This window comes from Strix aluco, chromosome 12, assembly GCF_031877795.1.
Source record: "Strix aluco isolate bStrAlu1 chromosome 12, bStrAlu1.hap1, whole genome shotgun sequence".
Lineage (NCBI taxonomy): Eukaryota > Metazoa > Chordata > Aves > Strigiformes > Strigidae > Strix > Strix aluco.
Window position 1 is genome coordinate 22,954,906 of NC_133942.1, and position 25,470 is coordinate 22,980,375.

General features: G+C 36.7%; 1 protein-coding gene across 2 annotated transcripts; it reads left to right on the plus strand.

Annotated features, from left to right (window-relative positions):
• The first annotated feature begins 543 nt into the window (after nucleotides 1-543).
• On the plus strand, nucleotides 544-23,477 carry COPS2 (COP9 signalosome subunit 2). 2 transcript variants are annotated; one of them, XM_074836871.1, is made up of 13 exons: nucleotides 544-718; nucleotides 10,576-10,689; nucleotides 11,765-11,842; nucleotides 12,283-12,408; nucleotides 13,783-13,893; nucleotides 14,005-14,082; nucleotides 14,898-15,072; nucleotides 16,146-16,324; nucleotides 16,458-16,510; nucleotides 18,809-18,906; nucleotides 20,749-20,831; nucleotides 21,880-21,938; nucleotides 22,722-23,477. In XM_074836871.1, exons 1-13 carry the CDS (start codon nucleotides 665-667, stop codon nucleotides 22,864-22,866), a joined length of 1,353 nt encoding a protein of 450 aa, XP_074692972.1. In that variant the 5' UTR covers nucleotides 544-664; the 3' UTR covers nucleotides 22,867-23,477. The 2 variants fall into 2 exon arrangements, with proteins under 2 accessions (XP_074692972.1, XP_074692973.1); XM_074836872.1 differs by having other exon boundaries at nucleotides 547-718; nucleotides 13,804-13,893.
• The last annotated feature ends 1,993 nt before the right edge of the window (nucleotides 23,478-25,470 follow it).

Here is a 25,470-nt window from a genome sequence, read left to right on the forward strand (position 1 = left end):
GCACAGTTAAAGGTGGCAGCAGTAACTGGTGTGTAAAAGCCTTTAGAGACACAGCGCTTTGCAAGGCCCGTATTTTTACCGTCTAGGCCTTTAAAAACTGCTGCTACAGTATTATTTGCTTATGGCGAGTGCAGCGCGTATAAACCATCGAGCAGCACGGCGCGCGGCAGAGGAACTGCACTAACGCCTCCGCGACGTTGCCAGGACCAGCGAGCGGCCGGGCTTTTCAAATCCGCCCGCCAGGGCCGCACCGCTCCGGTACGGCAGCCGGGCTCGCGGCGCTCACACCCGCACACGCGGCGACCGACCCCGGCGCGCTCGGCGCTCCGGCCCGCGCGGGCGGCGGCAGAGCCGGGGCCGGGCCCCGCCGAGGCGCAGCGCCGCCGCGGAAGCCCCCTCCGTGGCCGGGAGCCGAGGCGGTGCCGCAGCCCGCCCCCGCCCGCGGTTGCTAGGGGCCGGTCGCTAGCAGGGAGAGGAAGCCGGCGGTGGTGCAGCGCGGATTGGGCTCCGTGTGCCCCGGGCCGGGGGCGGGCGGCAGCGGGTTCCGGGCGCAGCGGAGCCACATTGGGCAGCGCCGCGCGGGGTTGTGGGAGAAGGGGCCGTCCCCGCTGCCTCCTCCCTCTGCCAGCCCCCTTCCCCTCCCCCCGCCCGTCCTCCGGCCAAGATGTCTGACATGGAGGATGATTTCATGTGCGATGATGAAGAGGACTACGACCTGGTAGGGCGCGGGGAGGCGGGGGGGGGGGGGCGGTGGTGGGGTCAGCGGCGCGGTGCGGCGAGGGGTCTGGCGGGAGCGGCGCCGCTTCGGGCCGGTGCTGGCGGGGCGCGCCCGCCGCCCGCCGCCGCAGCCCCACCGGGGGCTGCCCCGTGAGGGAGCACTGACAGGATGAGTTTCCCTCCCGGGGAGGAGGGGTGGGGGCAGCGGCTGCGAGGGGCGGGTGGTGCTTTCGGAGCAGGCCCCGCCACCTCTCCGCCGAAAAACAGGCCAACTTCGGCCCCGGGAAGTTCGCTAGGCCCCGGGCTGGCCCCCTCGGGCCCAGCGAGCCTGGGCCCCTGTTTGTCTCCCACAGGGGTCAGGGTGAGGGGAGGGCTCGGGCGCGCTGCCTCCCTCCCTCCTCCTGCCTCTGGCCGAAGTGTCGGGCACGAAGTCAAGTCATAAAGTTGTCTGCCCTGCTGCCCGCCCGCGGCTGCGAGAGCTCCGTGGGGGTCGATGTCTTCATGTGTTTGCGTGAGAGTCAGAGTGAGGGAAAAGTGGGGGGAAGAGAAAGGGGAGTGAGGAGAAACGGCCCCACAGCCGGTTTCTGAGGCAACACCCCAAGGGTGTACTCTTTTTTAAACTTTGTATAGTCTTAGTGAGCTTTTTGCCCTTCCTTTAAAAATTTTATTTTAATTGCAGGGTTTGGGGTTTTTCGTGTTGTATCTAGTTACATTTTGACATCAGGTTTTTTCCTAAGCTTTTACAGTTAAAAAAATGCTGCTTGCAGTTAGCAACAGACCAATTTATTGGGGGGAAATTGGGAATATAATGGGATTGTTTCGATGTAATAAGTCTCCTATAAATTAGTAAAAAAAAAAGAACTTTTACCATGAGTAAAGCCATCTTTGGGGTAGGTTAGTAAGCCAAATAACTGGCACATTTGAAGCAAAAAATGTTTTCTGTGCTGTCTGATTAGTTGTAATTCTGTTATCATTATCTGATAAGTTTGAAGTTTGGTTAGTTGGTGTTTTGCTTTTCTGCACTTTGCATAGGTTTTTAGAACAGAGACGTTTTTTAAAAAAGATGTGTATGGTTGAGGCTTGCTTGAGAGTCTGTATTTTGTTCATTTCAGCTAAACCTGTATTTACAGTACTGCAATTTCACTGAAAAACCCCAGACAATTGCTTCTGGAAGATTGGCTTTCTAACAAATTATTTGATAATCATTGCTACATATGAATTCATTTAAAAGACTTGTCTGATTTTATTTGAAATAGCTTCTGGGCAGTTTTTGTTACAGGCTGCTCAGAATGGCTGGATGACATTGGATATAGAATAAAAGCATCTAGGTTTGGTTTTGAGTTTTTTAAATTCACATAAGAGTTTTTGTTTGTCGACTTAACCTTATGAGCTACTTGTGTCAGTATTCCAGGAACTGTTAGTGTTCCACTTAAGTCCATGAATGAATTCACAAACTTTCAGAAACAAGGTTTCTGAAGGAAATACACTGAGACTATTAAAAATATTTTGTTGGTCCAGTTTGTTCCAAAATCAATGTCCATTCATTTTCATTAACACTGAAATATGTGTCCTGATTTAAAATACTATTTTACCATGTGATACAAGCAAAGGAATACTAAACACAGCAGAATTCATGTTGAGTATCCATAACATGAGAACTGGACACATAGAGAAACCACTGGAATTGTATTTTTCAATCTTTAAATTCAGCTGTCTACATATAAATTTGGGTAAGAGTGTAGCTTTAAGATCACGATGCGTTATGTCAGCTATCACCAAGAATAATTGCTGGTCTAATGTTTTTTCCTGTGTTTCTTTTTTTCTGAAGTACTTTCTTCCTCATTGGAAAAACCTTCCTGAAACTTCTTGCTTGTGGCAGATTTCAGCCCCTGACTGTAGTTACTTTTCCTGTGAATTTTTCATCGTAATTAATTACCACTAGCCCAGACCTTTCCAAAAATTTAAAAACACTGCTTGCAATAATTAGGAGCATGTTAATTTTTTCTTTTTGATATGTAACCCCATGTAAAGCATCAAATAATACTTAAGCTGGCTGCATCTTTAAATAAAACAGATTTTTAAAATTTAATTTGGATTTGTAACTGATGGGAAGAAAACCCAACCAGAATTTGAGAATAAAAATATTCCGGCTAGACTAGTTCAAGCATTCTTGGACTAACAAACCATGATTGGATGTTGTTTTGAGATATGCTTGAGACTGTAATTGCAGTGTTACACAAAATTGTTTGGAAAAATAGTTAAGGGCCCTGAAGACAGGGCCTGATTTCTTCCTTTCATGTTGATATAAATCTAGTTAAATTAAGAGAAGACTATAAGGGGATGCATGGTTCTCAAGTTCAGTGTAAAGGCTGCTGCAGAAGGGTTTGAAACAAAAAAATGAGTACAGGACAAAATACTCAGATATCTAAGTACAGAATTGAAAATAAAAGCACATGAGTGTTGGTGAATGTGTGGTGGGTTTTTTTTTTAAGGAATAGGAGGAGAGGCAGTAATTACAGAAAGTTAACGAAAGAAGAAATAGCTATTTCGTCAAAATACAGTATGGTGAAACTAGATTCAGGTCTCCCAGGGTAGCTACTAGCATAAAAATAGTAGTGAAAAGAAGATGTCGTTTCTCAACTCCCCAAAAAGTTTTCATTTTGTCAGCTTTTATTAGAAGTGATTATGGCCTTTCCTCTTTAAATGTGCTCTTGGCCTGCTGATTATGTAGAACCAGTCAGTTAAATTTCCTTAAGTATGCAAATGTTTCACACTTGAACTGAAATGTGAACCGATATCCTGAAGGCCCAGCTCATTCCCAGCTTCATCATGGATTTTTGTATAATTAGAGTAATTACTACACTGTTAAACAGATGAAGACTACCCACCTGACTGTTTCCGCTTAGTTTTTCATTGGTCAAGGTTTTGCATGTAAATTACCTCAGCCACTCCTATAAAAGTTAACTTTATCTGTTGGATGGAGGTCTTGATATCAGGTAAAAAATTCCATTTGTATTTGTGGGTGGATGGACCTAGATTCACAATTTGCTAGTAATGTACAGTGACAGCCTTGATTATAACATGGATTATTCCACTTTATGCTTCAATGAACAGAATAATGTTTACTGGTCATTATGAAAACCACTCACTTATAATTTCTAGTTTGGTGCTATTAGGTGCCTATATGATTTCAGTCCAGGTTCTTTTTCACTAGTTTCAGCTTGAGAGTGGAGGAGGGAAGAACCATCGTAAATTCCATTTTCATTTTCAGTCTCAGACAGAAAGCTATGTTTAGATTTGACTTTGAGACTAAACTCAGCCTTTCTCCAGAAATTGATTCTTCCAGGCACAATGACAGCACCATTGACAGTTGTTGCACTACATCTACTTGATGTTGTTTGTTTGTTTGTTTTAAATAAATAAGAAATTTCTCTGTGGTGTTCTTTATGAGATGTCTATTGTGTTCTGAAATTCAACTCTAAAATCAATCTGGGGGAAGGACAGACAAACCTGTTTGCTCAGCAACTTGTCTTTTTATGTTAAGGAGTTGTATTATTTCAGTGACTTCAGTAGAAGACCTGCATACAATTCCAATGAACAGCCAGCAGTGTGCATCCTGGTGAGATGGCTACAGGTTTGTGAGGACTGACAGGGCTCAAATATGGGGAGCATGCCTTCAGATTACTGCGGATTTCCCTTTTCAGGCTGTGTTGATATTAGGAAATAGGCAGTCTTACTTTTTATTTCAAGCTATCAGAATGGCAGCTTAGTAAACGTGAATTGGTTCACTCTTTCTTTCCAACAGGGAGGAACATACTCCATTTCAAAAGGGATTTATATATGTTACCCAACTTGATAAGCAATCTTATCTGTAGACAGGGAAATTTGCATACCTTATATTGATGCATTTTAAATAGATACAGTTGAAATTTCATGCAGATACTGTCACCTCTTTCTCAGTATTGCCATAATTTTGAAAAATATATATATATATTGCAAACAAGAAAGTGATAATGCTGCAAAAACAAGCATTCAGAGGTAGGGAAATACCAAATCGAGCAGATCCACTTTACCCTCTTCCGTTTCTTTGTTATGTTTAATTACATTAGTACACGATTTTTTAAGAAAAATGGTGAGCTTAAGAGAGGACATAGTATATACTCTGCTCTGAATTAATTACTGTTTTGTATTTTACATGGGCTCAGCATGTGTCCTGATACTGTAGTTTATGCATTCTTTTCGGACTCATGTTTAAACACAGAATTAATATATTTGGGGCTTATTTCACTCATTACTGTAATATCTCAGAAGGAAGTATTGAGGCAAAAAGCATGAGAACAATTAATCAGTAAATTCTTTCCATTTGAACATCGACAAGTTCTGTTCAATAAGTTCTGTTGTTTTTTGTTTGGTTGGTTGTTTTTTTGGTTTGTTTTGGGGTTTTTTTGAGAGAGAGTTATTTAGCACTCTGTTCAGAACAGAGCTCCCCAGGAGCTGATACGCAGTTGGGTGTTAAACAGATGTAAATTAGGTCTAAGTTATGCTAAAACCTGGACTTTTAGAAAAGAATGCACATAACTATAGGAGAGCTGTGTGATAGAGGTAGGGAAAAAAAAAGGTGCTTCTTTTCAATACTCTTTACGCGTCATAATATCAGTTTTTTCTTTCTGCAGTCTCCTGACTCATTTCTGTGCACCTTCCAACTTCTGCTTAAAAAAAAATAAAACAAAGTCAGAGCACTCTCTTTCCATGGAACTGTACTGACCCCATTGCAAATCGCCGGCTTCACTGACTTCTTACTCCTGGTGTCAGCTCCGGTGTGAGCCAGCAGGCAGTAGATGACTTGCAGAGTTAGCGAGTAGGAGAAGAAAAGCAGAGAGACCTGGAACATGGAAAAGAAAACCAGGCCTCCCAGCGCATGGTTGAGTGCTTGCAGACTTCTTACACAGTTCACACTTGTTTTTACTCTCATGGTTTGTTTCTGTTCTTTTCCTCCTTACTCTTTTGCATTCCAGTCTGATTGCTTTCTTTATATTCATGTGCCTGGATACCAGTGGCAAATGCACGTAGAAACTGTTAACTTTTTGTCCTGGTGCCTGGGGGCCAGTGGTCCAGGAAGAGCAAACGGCAGAGCAGGCGGTACTGAGCGCCGGGATGGTGTTCCCTTGGTCCCTTGCAGCCACTGCATATGAGCTGTGGGAAAATAGTGTATATTCACTGTAGATTAAGTGTTGAAGGAATTTAGTTGCCAAGCTGTTATATTAACATGTTGAAGAGTTACTTTTTTTTTTTTTTTCAGTTGGCCTCTTTTAGGCATTCTGTGTTTGGTTTGTTTTGTTTTTTTTTAAAAACACAAAACAAACTGCCCCCCTCCAACCCACATAACTAGTGCTCTTGCAAAATACCAGGTCTTCACTCCAAATCCTAGAGTTAGCAGACCCCCTAAATGTCATGGTTATGAAACAAAGTTAACTGAAGTAAAATCAAATTTGTACCAGACTTATTCTCAGAAACAATTGCACTTCATAAAAGAAGAATGGTTTGAGTCAGCCCAATGGTTGAAATTTGGTAAAATTACCAGCAATTGAAAATTGACAGTAATAAGTATTGTTAACAGTGTCCTTGAAGGATACATTTCTACAGAAATAGAAGTCTTTGTATTGGGTCCTTTGTCTAGAAAGTTATCCTCTGTATAGCTACTTTCCCTTTTTTTAAAAAAGGTTTGCAAAGCAGGAGTTTGGTCCCTATACAGCCAGTGAGTGATATACAGAGAAGCAAAATTTTAGATTACTGCTCCACTTTCAATGTAGAGGTTAGGGAGCTGCTTCAGACAAGAGAGGAGACAACAAAATTAGTAGCTAAACAACAGCAGTTTTCACAAAATGCTTATACCTTTGGTTTTGTACATGTTTAACTTTATCTGGTTAATGTGCCACTCTGATCTGCTAGAATACCACAAATCTTCTGTTAAATGTCACTGATACAGTGTTACAGTCTCCAAGTTCATGTACCTTACTCTGTGAGGAGAGGTGCTATGCTTCAGGAGCTCTATATAACCTCTCGAGACCACATTGACTAAGGCTTCTGCTGCAGTTTTCTGAAACCAGCGCTGGTTTTCTTACCCTTCCTGGTCCCTGCTCCTCTGCCATAGCTCACCAGGCTCAGGACTGTGTCTTTGTAAGCACCGGTGGGCCTGTTCTCTCAACCCAAGCAGGATCATCAAGGACTCATACAGCATAAAACGTTGAATTGCTGCAGTGAAGGGGAAAGGGGGTACTAGGACCAGGAATGAACAGGGAGGGTCGGGCGGCACTGGATGCTCTTAATTTGCCTTTGCTGCTGGAGAAACTGCAGATGGATCCATGGCCTAAAAAGGACGATTAAAGCCGACTGGGGTGAATTGTCTTCTGCGTGTGTTCATTTTAGAAGCTGAGGCTTAATGTTTTAAAGCTGTTTACTAGATGAAATGAATTTTGTGAAAACTTAATACGTAATGTAATAAAGAATTTTAAATTAAATTGGTTACTTGGTACTAATTTAACTTTTATTAAAATTATTTGAACGAACTATGTTCCAGGCAGAGTAAGCTACATCAGAGGTTTTATCTCCATTACAGTTGAGCGAGTGTGATACTCTTTCTTCCCCTAAAAAGTTATGTGATGTAATTGGATTGTTTATAACTGACTACATTTAGAATGTGAAGATTTTCAATGGAACAATGCTTAAATAATATCTTAACTTTTTTTAACTACATTTTTTAAAGCTGTATCAGGGCTTTCTAATTTCATGAGTAATAATAAAAAAAACCACTTGTTTTGATCCTCACAAGGGAGAACTAAATTGGTTTCAAAGATCAGTTCTGTTTACTCGGACTTCTGTTGTTTTCATTTGTACTGATAGTGTTGATGTCCATTTAAAAAATATCACCAAGATATTAATAAAAAAAGCTCTTAGGCCTGTTATTTTTTTTTTTTACATCAGCTGGAGCTAAAGTAGATCACACAGGTGCTTTTATATCTTGAAGTTATTAAGGGTGTTCTTCAGTATGCAGAATATTAGGTTTAGATGGTACAGTAGAGATTTTTACAGTTATGTAGAAATCCTTTTTATAAAACTGATACTCTGTTTAGTTTTTGTGCACTTCTATTTTGGTACAACAAACTTTCTACCTGAAAGGATTGAGTTGGGGAAGTTGTTCAGGCAGGAAGCAGGAGTGTTAAAAATGAGGGTGAGGAAAGGTTGGGTGTTTGGTATCTGAATTTATTGTTAAAAGAACTTTTCAGTACTGGGAAGGAAATGCATCTTTTTCTTAGTTTGAACTTTGAGGATACAGCTTCACACTTTTCCTTTCCTCCTTCTTTACTTTTGGTTTTGGCAAAAGCCAAATGTTCTCACATTCATATCATACTGCACTAAGCCATCTCTGCATCAAAAAAAGGATAGAGTGCTGGTCCTCCTGAATTGATCAGCACTGACATAATTAGCACTGATGCTTGAACTAAGATACAGTATCTATGTGGCTGATCTTTTTTTTTTTGATTGTCTACAGATTCATGGCATCATCATGAGATTCCATTAGTTCATGGTTTTAAACCATTAGTTCATGTTTTTAAAGTTTTCGTCACAGCCATGAAGTCTAAATATGTTTTTTAAGTAAGCACCTTACATTACGTTTCCTGGAAGTAGGAAAGCCCTATCTCCCTTAGAGCTTTGAGTCCGTATCAACATCCTAAATTCAATGTGAGGCAAATAGGCATCAAGTGAAGGAAAAATATATCATAAAATATAACATAAAACACTACCTTTGCATTTAAAAGCATTTCTGTTAGGAAAAAAAAAAAGAACTCTAGACTTAACACTTACTCTTTATTATGTACTAATATTATTATGAAAATAGCTTTATGGGATATTTAGCATTGAGAAAAATGATCTGAAAAAAGGCTTCCTGCATGAATCCGCATCCAGAATCACTGCCAGAGCTAAGATGAAAATTCAGATGTTTCTGGCTTTAGGCTAACAGCACATTGCTTTGTAAAATGAATTAATTTAGTTTGCTTTCCTTTCATCTTTACAAATAGATACTTCTGCCAAAAATATTCCCCATTGTTCAAGTTTAGTGTAAACAAGACATCAGCTGATTATGTGTATCTTAAATGCTAAGTTGTTTAAGCTTTGGCAGCCTATATTTTCATAAGGTGTCTGATAAGCTTACAGCCGTTGACATCACGTGCACGTTCTTGTAGCTGCTCCATCAATGTTGGATCAATAGGGTAAAGAATTTATGAAAACAAGCTAAGCAAAATGAAAGTCTGCCCAATGAAATAAGATGCTTGCTGTTTTCTTCAGTATTAAGTTTTATAGTTGTCTGGGAATTCAGAAGACAGGTTTGTAGAATTCTAGGCCTTTAAGTCCATTCAGTTCTCACTAAATACAAATACTTGATGTGAGTATAAATAAATACATATGTGAGCAACTTTTCTACATGTAACAAATAGAAACATTAGCAGGTTGAAGGATAAATGTCTCAAGGACCAAGTTTAATAAAATTTGGGCCAACTGTGAGCTCCCATAATTAATTTTTCCATTAGAACCTCAGAAAACTTAAACTTTGAAAGATTGCTTGCACTGCAGGGAAGAGAGCTAATATAAAACTTCTCTTTTGCCTCATCTTTTTTTCATTCCTTTTCATGGTTTTGAAGGAGTCCATTAATACTAGCAATATATGAATGAACAAAAGAATAAATGTGCCTGATGAAGTACAGTAAAAGAAGAAATTCTAAATTAAAGAAGGCACCTGACCATGCATTGTTCATATTGTTACAAGGGAAGGTTATTCTGATGACAGTAACTTTGAGATTGAAACAGATTCTGTTAAACAGTTTATCTCCTAATAGCTAAGCACTCTGTTGAGAGAAGTTGGCTTGAAAATGCAGAGATGTGAAATATTTTTGGCTTGTGTAAACCTGAAATGAAATTATTAGAGTTTTGTTAGTGTTTTGCAATTCATACGTGCAACACTGCCCTTCAGCAAAAGAAGATTAGTTTTTTTCATCAGAAAAAGCCTTGAAGTACTTTTTTTTTTTTTTTATGAAGGAATAATTCATAGAAGTAAATTATTCAATTTGTTTGGTGCTCGTGTACATGATGGGTAATTATTTGATTAAATTATTGTGCCTATGCCCCACCCCACCCTCTTTGGCAGTATCTTTAGCATTTTCTCAATCATCTCCTGCTTCTCAGCACAGAAGCAGCTGGTGTTATTGTCATTATTCTTTTTTTTAATTTCCTTAGACAAGTATGAATCGTTATGGCATAAAAAGGCAGATTAGAGAGAGATTCATGGAAGCATTTTATATCCTCTGTTGCTGAACCATTACTTGTGTGGCAGCTCAGCCAGAGTCTTTTCTGTGGATAGCAAAGGTCGTATAATAGAGCACCTTTTAGAAAACTAGTGGCCAGCATGTTCTCTCCCCAGTGCAGGAATGACACATGCTATTAGGCATCTGGCCTTAAACACCAAAGTTGGCAGAATTTTAATAATACAGTCTGTACTTGTTATAAAGGCGAAGTTGATAAAGCTGTGAGTTCATTAGTGCAGAAAGAAATCTGTTGACAGGCAAGTGTTGTTGGATGGTAAGGCTGGCCTAGTAATGGGAGAGAGATGAAATCATGAGAGTCCATACCTGTAATGTGCTCTAAAACTGAACATTTTCTGTTAATACATTAAGTATTCTGTGTCAGTTTGAGCAATATGTTTTGCTATATTTTATCCATTTTCAGCAGAATATTAGATGTTCTGAACCTTTAGCTATTTTCTCTGATTTTTATTTGTTTTTTTCTTTTTTTCTTAAAACGTAGGAATATTCTGAGGACAGCAATTCCGAACCAAATGTGGATCTGGAAAATCAATACTACAATTCCAAAGCTTTGAAGGAAGATGATCCCAAAGCGGCGTTAAGCAGTTTTCAGAAGGTTTTCTGACTTTATATTCTATCTCTCATTTTTATATTAATTCACATTTTAAAGTATTTGCTTACCATTTGAGTTATTTTCTGGAATTTTAAGAGTAATGTTTATATTTTAACTTACTAATGTGCTAAGTTTATCATTGGACAGCTTAGACTCCTGGCTGACTGCCTTTCAGGATCATTCTTAGGGAGCATAAATGGGACATAGAATAGTTCTATTTTATTGCAGAACTGAGTTTTAATCTTCAGAATTTACTAAATTAGTTAAACAGTCCTAAGTGTGTTTTCATATGTCAACTATAGAAGCCAGATCCATTCATTTTTTAAAATGAAATGGCGTTTTCCCCAGTGTCTTATGTGTAATGTATTATATTTGGTTTGCTATCTGATTCCAAAGTTTTAAATGTATAAATACTAAGTGACATAGAGTTTCTTTCCTTTGTGTCAGTTTTAAATTTTTAATGTTTGCACACTGCCACCAGAAAACAATATGTTAGATGCAACTTTTTACAGAAAAAATAGATTTTTGCATCTCTTGGCTTATTTATAATGTTTACCAGTATTATATACATGACTTAAAAAAACTTTCTAAAATTTTTATTTACAAAACATACCCTTAGCTATGTTACATTAAAGCCTAGAAGCCTTTCTGATATGTGAAGAAACTACAGTATCCAGAAGTGTGAATTTTTGACTAATTTAGTCAAGGGGTGGGTTGAGTGAGCTTTGCAGGGGGTAGTTACAACTTTTTTGTGTGTATGTATTTATGGTGTGGCATGAAGTTTAGTGTTTGGTGTTAGACCAACAACAACAACAACATCTTCAAGTAACAATTCACCCTCCCTACATCAGCTGAGTTGGGAAAACTAATGAGATACATACCCCTCAGTAACTTTCTCAATAATATCAGGGAAGAGTAAAATTGAAGAACAGGACAGAGTGAAGCATTACTTTGTAAGGGACAAAGTGGGGGGGAAAAAAGACATGTATGGGCTATGTACATTTTAAAGAAGATGCAAATCAGTTTAAGTTTGAATAAAGCTTTTATAAATACTGTTTAAAAAATTCTTCTATTTCAGGTTTTGGAGCTCGAAGGTGAAAAAGGAGAATGGGGATTCAAAGCTCTGAAACAGATGATTAAAATAAACTTTAAATTGGTAGGAATTACAGCTATCACTTGAGAGTAAATGGCATAAATGTGTATTTGATCCAGAGATCTTAAGTTATTATTCTGATTTATGGCTATGACAACTAAATCTGCCAGAACTTGTCTTTTGCGGCCTTTAATGGCTACTGCAGACGTGGCAGGGAAATGATGTGGTGGTTGGAAGTCAAAGGCAAAATGGATGCAAAATAGCTGTTGTAGTCAACTGATACTCTCTGAAAGTTTGAGGCTCAGTCCTTGCTATCCTGAGGTATCATATCATTGAAACTGGTGATGTTTCTGTATGTGTGTACTTCACCAGAATAAATCAGTGAAAAATTTGTATGCTACATATGCAACCATTCCAAATAGTTGTATAGCCAACTGTTTTCTTTGTCGAGATAAATACTTTTAATAATTAAAAATTGTAACGTAATTTTGTTGTTCTTTTAGACTAACTTTCCTGAAATGATGAACAGATATAAACAGCTATTGACCTACATACGGAGTGCAGTTACAAGGAACTACTCTGAAAAATCCATCAATTCTATTCTTGATTATATCTCTACTTCCAAGCAGGTTAGATCATCAGTTCTTTCATGTTCGTGGTCTTCCTTTTTGCATTTTTAACTGTGGACTTTTTGTGTATGGTAGTCTGTTGGTTTGGGGTTTTTTGATCTTAATAGAGAACATTTGCAGTATTAATTTGTTGTCATATGTTAAAATATATTTCCCACACTTAATGGATTCTATCAACACAGATAACTTTTCATAAGTTTGTCTTCTTTTTGGCAATATTTACCTAGGATTTCTATGCTAATAAGTAGATACTTTTTTTTAGCCTAGTAGCTACACACTGTAAGTGCCTCCTCAAATATAATTTGTAATTAAACAATACTTTTTTTTACTTTGGGGGGAGAGGAGAACCTTTGGAAAACTTAGAAGTGACAACACCAGCGCTGTGTTGGTGTTAAATACTGCCTGTCTTTGAGTGTACTGTGCAAGCTATATGCATGTTCACAGATCCACAGCCCAGCTCCTTTCCTTTTGTGGTGTTGTAGAAGCTTTACAGAGAGTAGAACGCTCCCCTAACTGACTACCTGGAAGTAGCACCTGCATATGGAGGATCACTGGTCTTTAGTGATGACTCCTCTGTCATCATCACAATCCTTCCTGATTGCCACTCATAGGAAATGAAAGTTTAACAGTTGAATGATGGTTTAGTCTTTAGGTCTAAAGGATTGTCTTAGACTATACCTCATTGGCAGAGGTCAGTGTGTTTGGTCTAAATACAGTTGGAGCCAGACCTGGAAGAACAATTGAGAAATCTTAATTTGATGTATAGCCACAGATCTGTTATCCCCAAAAGAACAACGGCCACAAACAATGCATTCTCTGGAGAACCTTTGTTGAAGGTCACACTCAGCACTTTTGATTTCCATTTTGGATGTTGTATTTTTGGGTTCTATGCAAAGAAATGGTTTGATGTGCTCAGAGCTTTCTTTCACACAGCACTGATAGTATAGAAAGGAGAAAGCATCTTTTCCTTTGACCATTTCTCTTTGTAAATCGTATTATCTTTTTGATATGTAAATTATTTTTGTTTTCCTTCTTTTAAGTAGGAGCAATGTTGCCTGTGTTTGCCTTTTGTTACACAACATAAGAATTTTATTACTTGGTTATATAAGATGGGCTTCTATAAGGTGGCTTTCATTTTTCACTAGCATGATAGATGGTTGCAAATCTTAAAATGTGAATACTTTTTAATTATATCCATTTCAGATAAGAAAAGCAAGTGTACTTAGTTTTGTTACTTTAGAACCTCTTTGCAATTTAAAAGCCGACATTCAGTAAGATGCACGTACCTTTCTTATTTTGAAGTTCAAGCATGCACTTTTAGTTTGTTCAGATTGACTTTATTAACAGGTACAAATTTGCTGTTTACAATTATAGAATTCTGATTTTTTATGTCAGATGGATTTGCTTCAGGAATTCTACGAAACAACACTTGAAGCTCTGAAAGATGCTAAGAATGATAGATTGTGGTTTAAGACAAACACAAAGGTAAAATATATAACTTACAATTTTTTGCTTTTGTTTGTGAAACCTTCAGCTAACTCTTACAATTATGAAATCTTAATAGACCTTAGCACTTTAACTTCTCTTTCATTACAGCTTGGCAAATTATATTTAGAACGAGAAGAATATGGAAAGTTACAAAAGATTCTGCGTCAGCTGCATCAGTCATGCCAGGTACCTTTATATTCTAAATCACTGTAGCTTAGTAAACAACACTGATTTTTTGTTTTTACATCTGTTGTTGGCCTTTGAGGCATGTTGCTGAGCTTTAGTACAGAGGGAAGAAGTACTGTGCCTGCTTTAATTTGTTACCTGTTTGATAACATGAACAAAAAATTGTAAGTGTTCTATTCCTTGTTTAAAGATGACTTTAAAAAAATGATTTACAACTGCTGATTAAGTTTCGTTTTAGTCAGGTGCAAGGATGAGAAGCACAGATGAATAATCTATAATGCATAGACATTTATTTTAAAATATAGTGAAGATTCCAAGTGAGCTTTACTCAAAATTGAAAGTACAGCTGTTACTTTCCCATCTGGAAGGGAAAAAAAAAAATAGCCATGCAGCCTGCTGTGCTTGTTTGTGTCCCCTTTTCTTCCTCCAGCATGGAAAATGGGTTACAGATATCTGGGAAATGGTTCTGTTATAGGAAGCAGAAGAGTTGTATGTATTATCTCTACATACGCATGTGTGTCAGTCACTGCATTTATATACTGAGAGTGTGGTTTAAGGAAAGTGGTAAAGAATAAAAGGCAAAGTTCTGAGGAAAACATTTAATTAAACAAAAATACTCAAACTTGGCCTGTGATAAGTTCTCTGAGTATTATGTTTTGTGTTAATAGTTATATAAAAATGTTAAAGTTTTAGGAATATCCTTATTTCTGACAGGAAATTACTGAGAGTATTTGGTAATCAGTTTTTTACTAGTATAAAACTGAAATTGCTGTTCTCTTAAAATTTCACAGTATTTATTACTTAATCTGTCCTAGACTGATGATGGGGAAGATGACCTAAAAAAGGGTACTCAACTATTGGAAATCTATGCTTTGGAAATTCAAATGTATACAGCACAGAAAAATAACAAAAAACTTAAAGCACTATATGAACAGTCATTGCACATCAAGTCAGCCATTCCTCATCCACTGATCATGGGAGTTATCAGAGGCAAGTTAATCTTGAATTTTTCATTTAACTTCTGTTGCATAGATTAGTTTTATGAAAATCTGATAATTAATGTTTTTTCCAGTTCCAACTGTAAAGACAGAGGATCCTGTCGATTCAGAGGCAGACAAACCATGTGTGAATAAAGGACTACAAATGCAGTGGCTACAGTCTCATCATTTAATCTTTGCCTCCTGTAGGACTTCAGCTCCGCTGTTCTGGTGCCTCAGTACCAGATGCACTGGTCAGAAGGGCAGGACAGTTGTCTACATAGAGTGTAGGAGGGAAGCAACAGAATAACAAGAGGAAGACTTTCAGCTGTTTGACACCATGGCAGGCAACAAAGGATAAATGCAAAGGCATTTGCAAATGATAAAAACAAAGGCTTGACAGGACTGCTAGTGGAAGGGAAGGGACTGCTATTTCTGCAATCCCCTTTTGTAAATTTGTGCTCGATGTCTCACCTCACTAAAATTCATCAGGAACTGAAAGGCTTTAAGATGTGTTTGAAAACATTATTTATCCTCTGTAAAGATGAACTGTAGTGGAAACATGCTGTGTGTCTTAAAAAACTTTCTCTAAAATACTGTTGTGCCTTCCCTCTTCCTCTGGTGTAGGCACTTGCACAGACAATCAGGCAGCAGTGGGTACTTTGGAAATAAAAGGAGATATTGAGTATTTCTCAATTCTTCTGTGTGGTTTTGCTCAAAAGATAGTGAAAATTCCAAAAATGTAGAAAGTCCGTTGCCTTTGAAATGGAGATTAATTCATTTCACGTTTTACAGTATTTTAACATAAGGTTAAATAATTATTGGCTGTGAGGATTACTGTTCTTTTAGATTTATGGTGTAGGTTGGGTTTTGTTTTTTCTTCTTTGGAATGGGTTTATTCAAATTGCAGTGCAGTATGTGAAGGCCCTAATGCTTTTTTTTCCTAGCAATTTCAGAGAATGAAAAGACTCCTGAAAATATTTCAGTAATCTATTTAGAAATAGCATGGAACTTCTAAGTACAATTATTGTAGTCAGCAACAAGCACGCAGTGTTCCTTTTCTCTTCATCTGTGTTTTCTTTTCAGAGTGTGGAGGCAAAATGCACTTAAGAGAAGGAGAGTTTGAAAAGGCACATACTGATTTTTTTGAAGCATTCAAGAATTATGATGAATCAGGGAGCCCCAGAAGAACCACTTGCTTAAAATACTTGGTCTTAGCAAACATGCTCATGAAATCTGGAATAAATCCATTTGACTCTCAGGAGGTATTTTTTTTTTTCTTTTTCTTTCCCCCCCCCCCCCCCCTTTTCTGAATTGATAGGGGAATTACCCAAAATATGAAAATGGAGAAAAATGTTTAAATCTAAACATGCGTATTGTGCTTTCTGTTCTGTGTAGGCTAAACCATACAAAAATGATCCAGAGATTCTAGCAATGACAAATTTAGTAAGGTAAGATTTTAATTTTTCTGAAGAAGAGAACAAAATATCAAAATACTTAGTGTCCAGAAATGGAACATTTTTAGACATGGCTTTTCTCTGCACAGCTAACACAGTTATTTCATAAATATCGGGCTAATATTTACAGACTGTTTGTCTTAAGAAACTTTTATTTACTATGACAAACCAAAGTATCTTTACTATACGAGCTAGGGATACAGAAACATGCTGTTATCTTCTACTATGCTGAATTTCTTATGCAGTGGCAAAAACCTTATTTCTTCCCTTAAATAAAGTTGTCCCATCTTGTACTGCAACGGGTCTTTAGGGTTTGGCTGATCATAGATGAGAAGCTGAGATGATTGATATCGTATACCAAAGCCAATAGAGTAATTGGATGCATGGATATGTCATGATTACTAAAGGGGTTTCACAATTTAGGAATACGAAACTGAACTCTCAAGCGATCTCCCCTATCCTTCAAACTTAGGTGAAAATCAGCAGAAGGCTTCATTACCTCTTAGAGGCAACTGTGATGTGAGAACTTTTAGTGTATTAAGATCATCAGGCAAAATAAATTGAACTGAGGCGGGTTTTGTATACTGTGCTTTGAAGCTAACCTGTTCCATCCACTCTGTCCTGCCTTTGCTTTATCAAGTAAAAAAAATGAACAATGCGTAGGAAAATTTTCCCACCTTTTCATTATGTAAGAAGTAAAGCCTGCTGACATTTTGAAATACACAGTTGATCTCATGTTGGAACAAACCTTGCTCTGATACTGCTATGGTGCTCTACCATTGTATGCATACAAATCATTTCTGAAAGTGAGGGTGTTCATTCATTATTGACATAATGATGAATAAATGATTTGGCAGTGACTTATTTCCAATAATTCCACTTTAGACATGTCTTTTCTACTTCACTGTCATAGTTTCATGTGAATTTGAGGCAGAAGGAACTCCAGATGGCCTTACCCAATCTGATTTTATTCATAGTCCTAATTTATATCTTTTATCTCGACATTTGAGTATAACGGATTTTTTAAAATTAATAATGCAATTAAAGCAGTGTAGATAAGAAAAATGCAGACGATAAAATCAATTTCAAAGATTGCAATTATGGTTTTAATTCATATTGTACTCTACATTGGGAACTTGAATGTTTTACATATGATAAAAAGAGACTTCTGGAATAAAGAATAAAATATACTTAACTGAAATTCCTTTTAATTATGAAGTAAAATTTACCGGTTTCATGTGATACAGTCCATTCCACTCATGTAACTCCATTTTATAAATTCAAGTTCCACCTTAAATTTAACAGGTCTTTTCATTGCCCATTTTACTGATAATAAAGGATGACTTTTTTTGACCAGTTCAAAACCAATTTGAAAATGTATAGAGACTATGAAGGAAAAATAGATGTTGTTTTTGAAATGTTTGATGTTAGTATTAAACAGAAGTTGAAAGCATGTATTGAACACTATGTTTTTCAAAGTAAATATTGATAGCCTGTGGCTTAATATAACTAAATTACTGTGTAACTTTGATTAGTTCATAGATAGTCTCTGTTACAGCTGACTGTTCCTGTAAGAAAATATGATAATTTGAATTGTAAAACCATTGTATTACAAGAAAAAGGTCTTGTTTCAGTGGTTACAGCTCTTACCTTTAAATGATGCTGTGATGCCACTACTGAACAATAGGTGTCTAAACCCACCTTTTTTTTGTAATCCTTTCTCACATAACAAGATTCACTAGTTAAATGATACATAGACTAAAAATAAGCTATAAATCTGAATCTAAGAAGTAATATTATGCCAGAATTAATGGATGGTTAATCCCGGAAGTCAGGATTTCTTCCATCTTCCAGTATTTTTAGAATTCAGTTTAAGATGGACATTCCAGAAGCAGCAACAGCCCTCTAGACTCTTTTTAGCTCTTACTTCTTCCATAAAGTATGGCTTCATGAAGCGAAAATTCAAGTAATGATACTTTTCAAAATTGTCTATTTTTAGGGCCTAGGCTTTTTTAAATAACTTCTTAAAGTACAAAAGTTTGGAAACTAGAGTGCACTTGTGGAATAACTAAATGTTCATACTAAACTTTTGTAAATGCTACTAAAATTGAAATAGGAGAAAGGTCATTTCTGTTGCATCTCATCTTGAAATAGTTTTTCCTTATAAAGGTTCTGAATATAATTATTTGCTACCAACTCTTAATACAGTTCTTTTAGAAGATGTAGAGCACAGTCTTATGAGTCTGTTTAACTTTTAAAAATAATAATTCAGAGTCTTTTTTTGTTCTGAAGTGCCTATCAGAATAACGACATCACTGAATTTGAGAAGATTCTAAAAACAAATCACAGCAACATCATGGACGATCCCTTCATAAGGGAGCACATTGAAGGTATTTGTGCAGGCTATTTTAATCCTTTCTGTTTTCACTACTTGGTAAGCTGCCTTTTTTTTTTAATTTCCCCATGTTTTTTTTCTTCTTGGCAGAATTAAGAGTTCTTTGTAAATACTTGTGAATTATTCCTTTACTGTTTCCAAGTTCTTTAGAAGTTGGACAAGGCCAACATGCATCCAGGCATGTAGAATGACTGCAAAGAATTGCAGGAACGATGGAGAACGTTCTAGCAAGAGTGGATATTCTAAGATAATATTTACGGTGGTGTTAGGCACAGAATATTTTGAGTGTGGGGTGGGTTTTTTTTCCCATTAGAAGGATTAAATGAGGGCAACCCTTACTTGTAAAGGTTGTTTGTGTCAATCCCAACAGTTAGGTATTTGCTAGTTTATAAGGTTAATTTTCTGCTTTAGATTAAAGACAAAATATGTATACAATGTAATGAAGGTTGCCTTAATAAATGTGTAGTAATAAAATACATAACAAGATACATAATTTGAATGTATATGTTGAAAACGATGTTTGGATTTATAGTACCAACACTTAATAAAACGGGGGAACACAGTAACACATGCCGTTCCATTCTATTAACATGATAAAATAAAGTTACCCCGTGCATTTGTCACATATCTAAGTATTTATGTCTCTTCACTTGAATATAGTGTCCAGTTTTTCAGATAGCTACTGTTTTCGTCAAGAGTAGGGCTTACTGTGGCATTCCAAGATCATTTAGCTGGATAGTTACATGAAAAAAAGAGTTAAATCCAGAGACCTGGTTTTCTTACACTTCTTGTTTGTAAAAGAGAACATGGCAAACAGCAGGGGAAACTAAATATAATCCCTCTACTGCTGTTACATGTCGACTACTGGTAAGCTTTAAAGTCTTGTAGGGGGAGACTCTCTAAGATTAGAGAGATGGATGCTTAAGGAAGAAAGTATGACAGAACTGGAAGGCAAGAGAACAAGGACAGTTGAATCAAAGGATTGAGGAGAATTTGAGTTTCACCTCTTACGATAATAGTCTGCTGGTGATATCCAGGGGGAAACAAAGACATTCTCATCTTTTTCACTCTGTAGTGATACAGAATATGTGTTCATGGTTATAATGTTTACATACCTTGCCTCATTTTTTTTGATCTCCTTAGTTTTATTGAGATGCATAATCTAGTCTTCAGTATTATTTTTCATTATATAAACAGTCCTTGTGTAACCAGTTTGGTAAAAATGGATCTAGCTCTTTTTCTGTTAATTTACAATTGTAATTTATGCTTTCATTTTATCCAAATTTTCTTTAACAATGTAAAAATTTCTAAAACAATGGCTGCACTACCTTATCTAAGCAAAACCAGCCACTTTGTGCAGACTCTGTTTTATACTACTTCAGTTCCTCATCATAATTATACCATTAGGCCCTCATCTTTTAACTTAAAATGTGAATATTCTCCATGAAGTTAAATGCACGCAGACTTAAGCTTCCTTAAGAATACCCCTTTTCACTTTTGTACAAGGCAAGCATTCTAGCCATAAATTAGAGGGGCAAACATACCATGCAATAATTGTATGATTTATCCAGTTAGTTTGAATAATTTAATTTTTTACCAGGGAATACATTGCTCCATGTTTAAACAGTTTTCAACTCTTATCTCTCCATCTTCAGAATTCCATATTTGCTTGGATCCCTGGAAAAAAAGGGTCCTTTGTTTTGCTGTGTTTCCCCACCTCACTGAATTACTACCTTAAAAGATCATGGTATTTAGGATATCTTTCAATATGGAGCTGTATTGCACCTTTATTTCAATACTGTTGTTTTTACAGTATTTATTTTTTCTTCTCTTGCAGAGCTTTTGCGAAACATCAGAACACAAGTGCTTATAAAATTAATTAAGCCTTACACAAGAATACATATTCCTTTTATTTCTAAGGTATGTGTCGGTGGAGCCTTGCATTTGCTTAAGTAAATGATTAATTGTGAATAAAAGCTCTTAAATAAATACAGTGCTTCCAGAAATAGAACATCTAAAATATAATCTAAACCATAAAGTAGTGCTGATGCACTCCTGGCAGCTTTGCAGTGCGAAAATGTAAATTTCAAGTGTTGTCCCAATGCTTTTTATAATATATACCATAATATATTTCTAAAATATTCAATTACCATATTTTTTTTGGTGTAGAAAAACACTTTTCTGAAGAGAAATATAAAAAGTGAAATTTGTATAATTCAAAATGTAATTATGAATGTAAATTTTATGAATATAAAAATCCAGATTTTAATTCCTTTTGTTCAAAAGATATCTTCAGATGTCTGTGTTGTACAAGTTACAAAACTGTGGTAATAGAACAAACCAACTATTGGACTAGAATCACTGATTTCATTCCCTAATCTGGAAAGAACAAAATTAAAAACCAGTGACAATAAATGACTGTTTCCATCTCCTATGAGTCTAATTTTTCTTGCAAAAATTCACAGCATTCCAAAATATATCATTAAGTATTAAAGATGCCTATTTTTATGTTTAAATTCTATCTACAACTCTGTATGCTGCTTTTTTTTTTTTTTAAGCTAGCCTTAACATTTGTCGAACTCGCTTGAGTCAGAAAATGCAATTAGCCCTCTAAATAGTTTTGAGTAGAGACTCATTCTTTTCTGATAAATATTGTCTTATTTTATTTTTTTGGGTTTTTGGTTTTTGGGGTTTTTTGGGGGGTTTTTTTCTTCAACAAGTCAGCAGAGGAACTAATTTCTGGAGCTCCCAAAAATTGTGCTTTAGCCTCTTCAGCCTTTTCTGAGAGCTTACTGATCTCTTGATCATTGGCCATACATTCTTTTGCTTGATAGATCATGATTGAATTGATACTTTTGAACAGTAAGAAACAGAAATCAAACCAAATTCTGTATATGAAAATAAAGATTGGAAGGATTTAATGTTGCAAAACAGAGTAGGAGCATAATGAGTTTTCTTTTTCTTTTAGGAGTTAAACATAGATGTAGCTGATGTGGAAAGCTTGCTTGTGCAGTGCATATTGGATAAGTATGTACTTTATTCTTAATTACTGATCTTTGATTACTTTAAAACAAAGTATACAAGAAGCAACAAAATATTTTTGTTCTTTGTGACAATACTGGTTGATTCTAGAACTAAAAGGTGATGTTGACTTTGTTTGGATTTGCTTGGCTTATGAGCAGTAAAGTACATTTGTAAGACGTGAGCCCAGAAAATTATACAGAGAGATTGAGTGGCATGTTTTTACTTTAATTTTGAATTATTTAATAAATTACTAGAATTATTATGGAATTATGAAAATTATTATTCTTAGTAACTGCTGCTTATACCCCTCTATATTTTTGAGTACATTTTCAAGTTGACAAATTAGTAGTCTGCTCTCCTTGACTGGAAAAACTTGCTACAATTTGTAAAATCTTTTTATTTGGAGGGTAACTTGTTATATATACTAGGAAAATATAATCCATACGTGGGTTTATATTTTAATTTCTTTTTGCATAAATCTCCATTTTTTCATGATTCCTTGACTTTCAAGAACAGTCTACCTCGTATTGCTTTAGACTTCATATGTAGGTAATAGCTAGGCAGATAAAATGTGCATTGCCCAATGAATTAGTTCATTTGGTTTCCAATCATGATGATAACTAAATAGGCAGTACTACCCAGGACAATAGATTATAAAAGTGCTGAATTCTGAAATGGGCTTTGTGTCTCTCTTGTATAAGACCTCTTATTTTACCTCTGATTTATTGTTAGCTCCTACGTCCATGTGCATTAGTGATTTATAGTTATTTATTTATTTACTTCTAGCACTATACATGGCCGAATTGATCAAGTCAACCAGCTCCTAGAACTGGATCATCAGAAGAGAGGTGGTGCACGGTATACTGCGTTAGATAAATGGACCAACCAACTAAATTCTCTCAACCAGGCTGTAGTCAGCAAGCTGGCCTAACAGAAAACAAGCTTTTACAAACGTACTTAAGGCAACAGTGCAGTGATGTAAACCTTAAAAGAACTGGGAATGGCAAAACTACTGTCGGTTGGTGTGCCCTGAAATTATTGGAGTTATGGCAGAAGTGCTTATTTGATCAGCTGGTTTGTGTTTTGCTGCTGCATTTATCCCAAGAAAAAAACAGCTTTAATCTCCAGAAGAAAACCAAAATGCCACGGGATTTATGCTGTATTGACATCTTGCCCTAAACATACAACATCCTAGTAATTTGTCAAAGGGCAATTAATGACCAGAGAGAAGATTTTTGTCATGATTTTAAATACACTGACACGTTACTGTTGGTTAAATTTAAACATGTTTTACCTGCAGAAATTCTCTCACAGAAATAACCTGCAATAACTTGAAATGCATACCCTTTTGAACACTTCCTTTTCTCATGTATAAATTGAAATGTTTGCTGCATTTTGCAAAATGTCAATTCTCCAAAAATGTGTCCGTATATTTCTGTATCTGCAGTGTAGTAAAGGTTTAGAAGAAACCCCATAATTATAGTGGCATACTGTCACTTAGGTTTCAAGCAGCAAAATAAACAGTGCAGTTCAGAAATTGTACAGTTTGTTTCTTGATGTGCTTTCATTACACTTAATTTTTACTTTTGTTATTTTTAAAAGAAAATAGGTATTATTTCATCTTCACCTCCCTTATGAAGGACAATATGGAGATTTTGAGTCTAAACCTTGGTACGTGTGCTGTTGATTTTTTTTTATTTCCCCTTGAAATAGTTAATGCTACAGAGTATAAAAGCTGACATTGAGCATTCTTGCTAACTGACTTCTATCTTGCAAGATACCAAACTATTATCAGTCCTGTCTAGCTGATGTTGGTGGATATTGGGCTTTTCTCAGGAATATGCCCATTTTTTATTTTGGTACTTCAAGAATACAGGTTTGCCAAGCAGTAACCTGGGAATAGAAACGCAGACCCTGATTGCTATCTCTTTGCCTAATCTGTGGTGTTTTTGACCACCAGCATATATAAAACGACACTCTGTGTATAGAGTGGGGACCAAGTACAGTGACCTCAGTAATAATGGAATCTGGTCTGTCTCAAGTGTTTAATTGTATTGTAGTCCCTTCAGAGCTGCTATTCAGATCCTGAAGTCCTACCACATAGTAGCCACTGCCTTTCAAGTCCTGAGATTTTGGGATCATCAGATCCATTTTAAAATACAGAGCTGCAGTGTTGACCACAGCAACTCTTCTTCCTGTAGCAGCCTGTCTGGAGCTGACAGAAAAATTCTCTTTCAGGTCTTAGAAATGCAGAAGAAATTTTGTAGGGTCACTTCTTCCATAACAGCAAGTACTCCATTTTAAAGCTGAGGGTACGGTGTAATGGTGCACAAAGCAGTGCCACACACAGTCATTGTTATAGCAGAGGAAAAATATGTATGTAGAACAAGTAACACCACCCCAAAAATAATGAAAAAGCCTAATAAATGACACATGTCTATCACATACATGCAAGACAGTGTGGTAACCTCAGTGTTCTAGGGTGGGATTTAACTTGTATAGTTAAGTGTATAATTAAATAGGATAAAATTAACTTTCATCTGAAGGATAGTTATGTCCCTTAGAAAATTATTTTGCTCTGCATTTGTCAAAGCAAGTGATTTTTTTTTTTTCCCTAGAGTTTACACAGTAGAACTTAATGTGCTGCATGAGTAGCATGATGCTGAATCTTGGGTGAGCATTTTTCCTTCACTGATGCATATTTTTTACAAAGAAATGTTTCTAATTTATCCACTTAAAATAATATTAAAATATGAATATAAACTGAACTTAGTTTTTAAGCAAAGTTTTTTTCCTTCATAAAACCCGTAGGCAACATTTACTAAAGCACAGTGTTCATATTGTTTCCTTACAGTGCTGTGATGTCTAACATAGAGGACTTTTCAAAGTAAACACTAAGATGTGGAACTGAACTTAATAATATTGCACAGTAATTGGGACCCTTATCTACAGATCGAGAGACTTTCATTTGGATAGCTAATCTTGCAAGGTGGTTCTTTCCCATGGGAATAGGGGACTGTGACAGCTATTTCAAGGTATTCCTTCCCATGGAGACAGGGGACAGTGACAGCTATTTCAGCATGTTTCCTTTCTCTGCCATTTCCTGCCACCCTTGCTGTGGGAAAGAACAACTACTCTCTTCTAAAGGAGGGAAAAAAAACTGTGTGTAGGCTTAGTATTGCTTAAAAAAAAAAAAAAGTCGTCTTTGTCCTAACTGATGTTACCTTTCCCATCTCAGCTATGTCTGTTGGGGAGGCATGTTTGGATTTTTCAAGAAGGAAGTGGGAATACTGCAGTAAATCTTGTCCTATCCATCTAGTTCCCTTGTTTTATCTTTTTGTTGTGAAGGACTAATTGTAGTAGGACTAGTCCAACTAGTGAAGGACTATTAGTTTGAATAGTGAGGGCTAGCAGTATGTTTTTAGACCAAAAAAGCATCAGTCTACCTCTAATAAATTGTTGTTTTGGCATACTTTAGTTCTTATTCACGCATACCGTGCCTTAGCATCTGTGCTCTAGGCACATAATGAAGATT

Bases quoted from the DNA above. Each gene is read 5' to 3' on its own strand.
- COPS2 (XM_074836871.1), top strand. From the start codon at position 665: ATGTCTGACATGGAGGATGATTTCATGTGCGATGATGAAGAGGACTAC. The intron at 11,843-12,282 runs GTAGGAATTACA...TTGTTCTTTTAG, and splicing joins TTAAAATAAACTTTAAATTG to ACTAACTTTCCTGAAATGAT. The intron at 13,894-14,004 runs GTAAAATATATA...CTTTCATTACAG, and splicing joins GGTTTAAGACAAACACAAAG to CTTGGCAAATTATATTTAGA.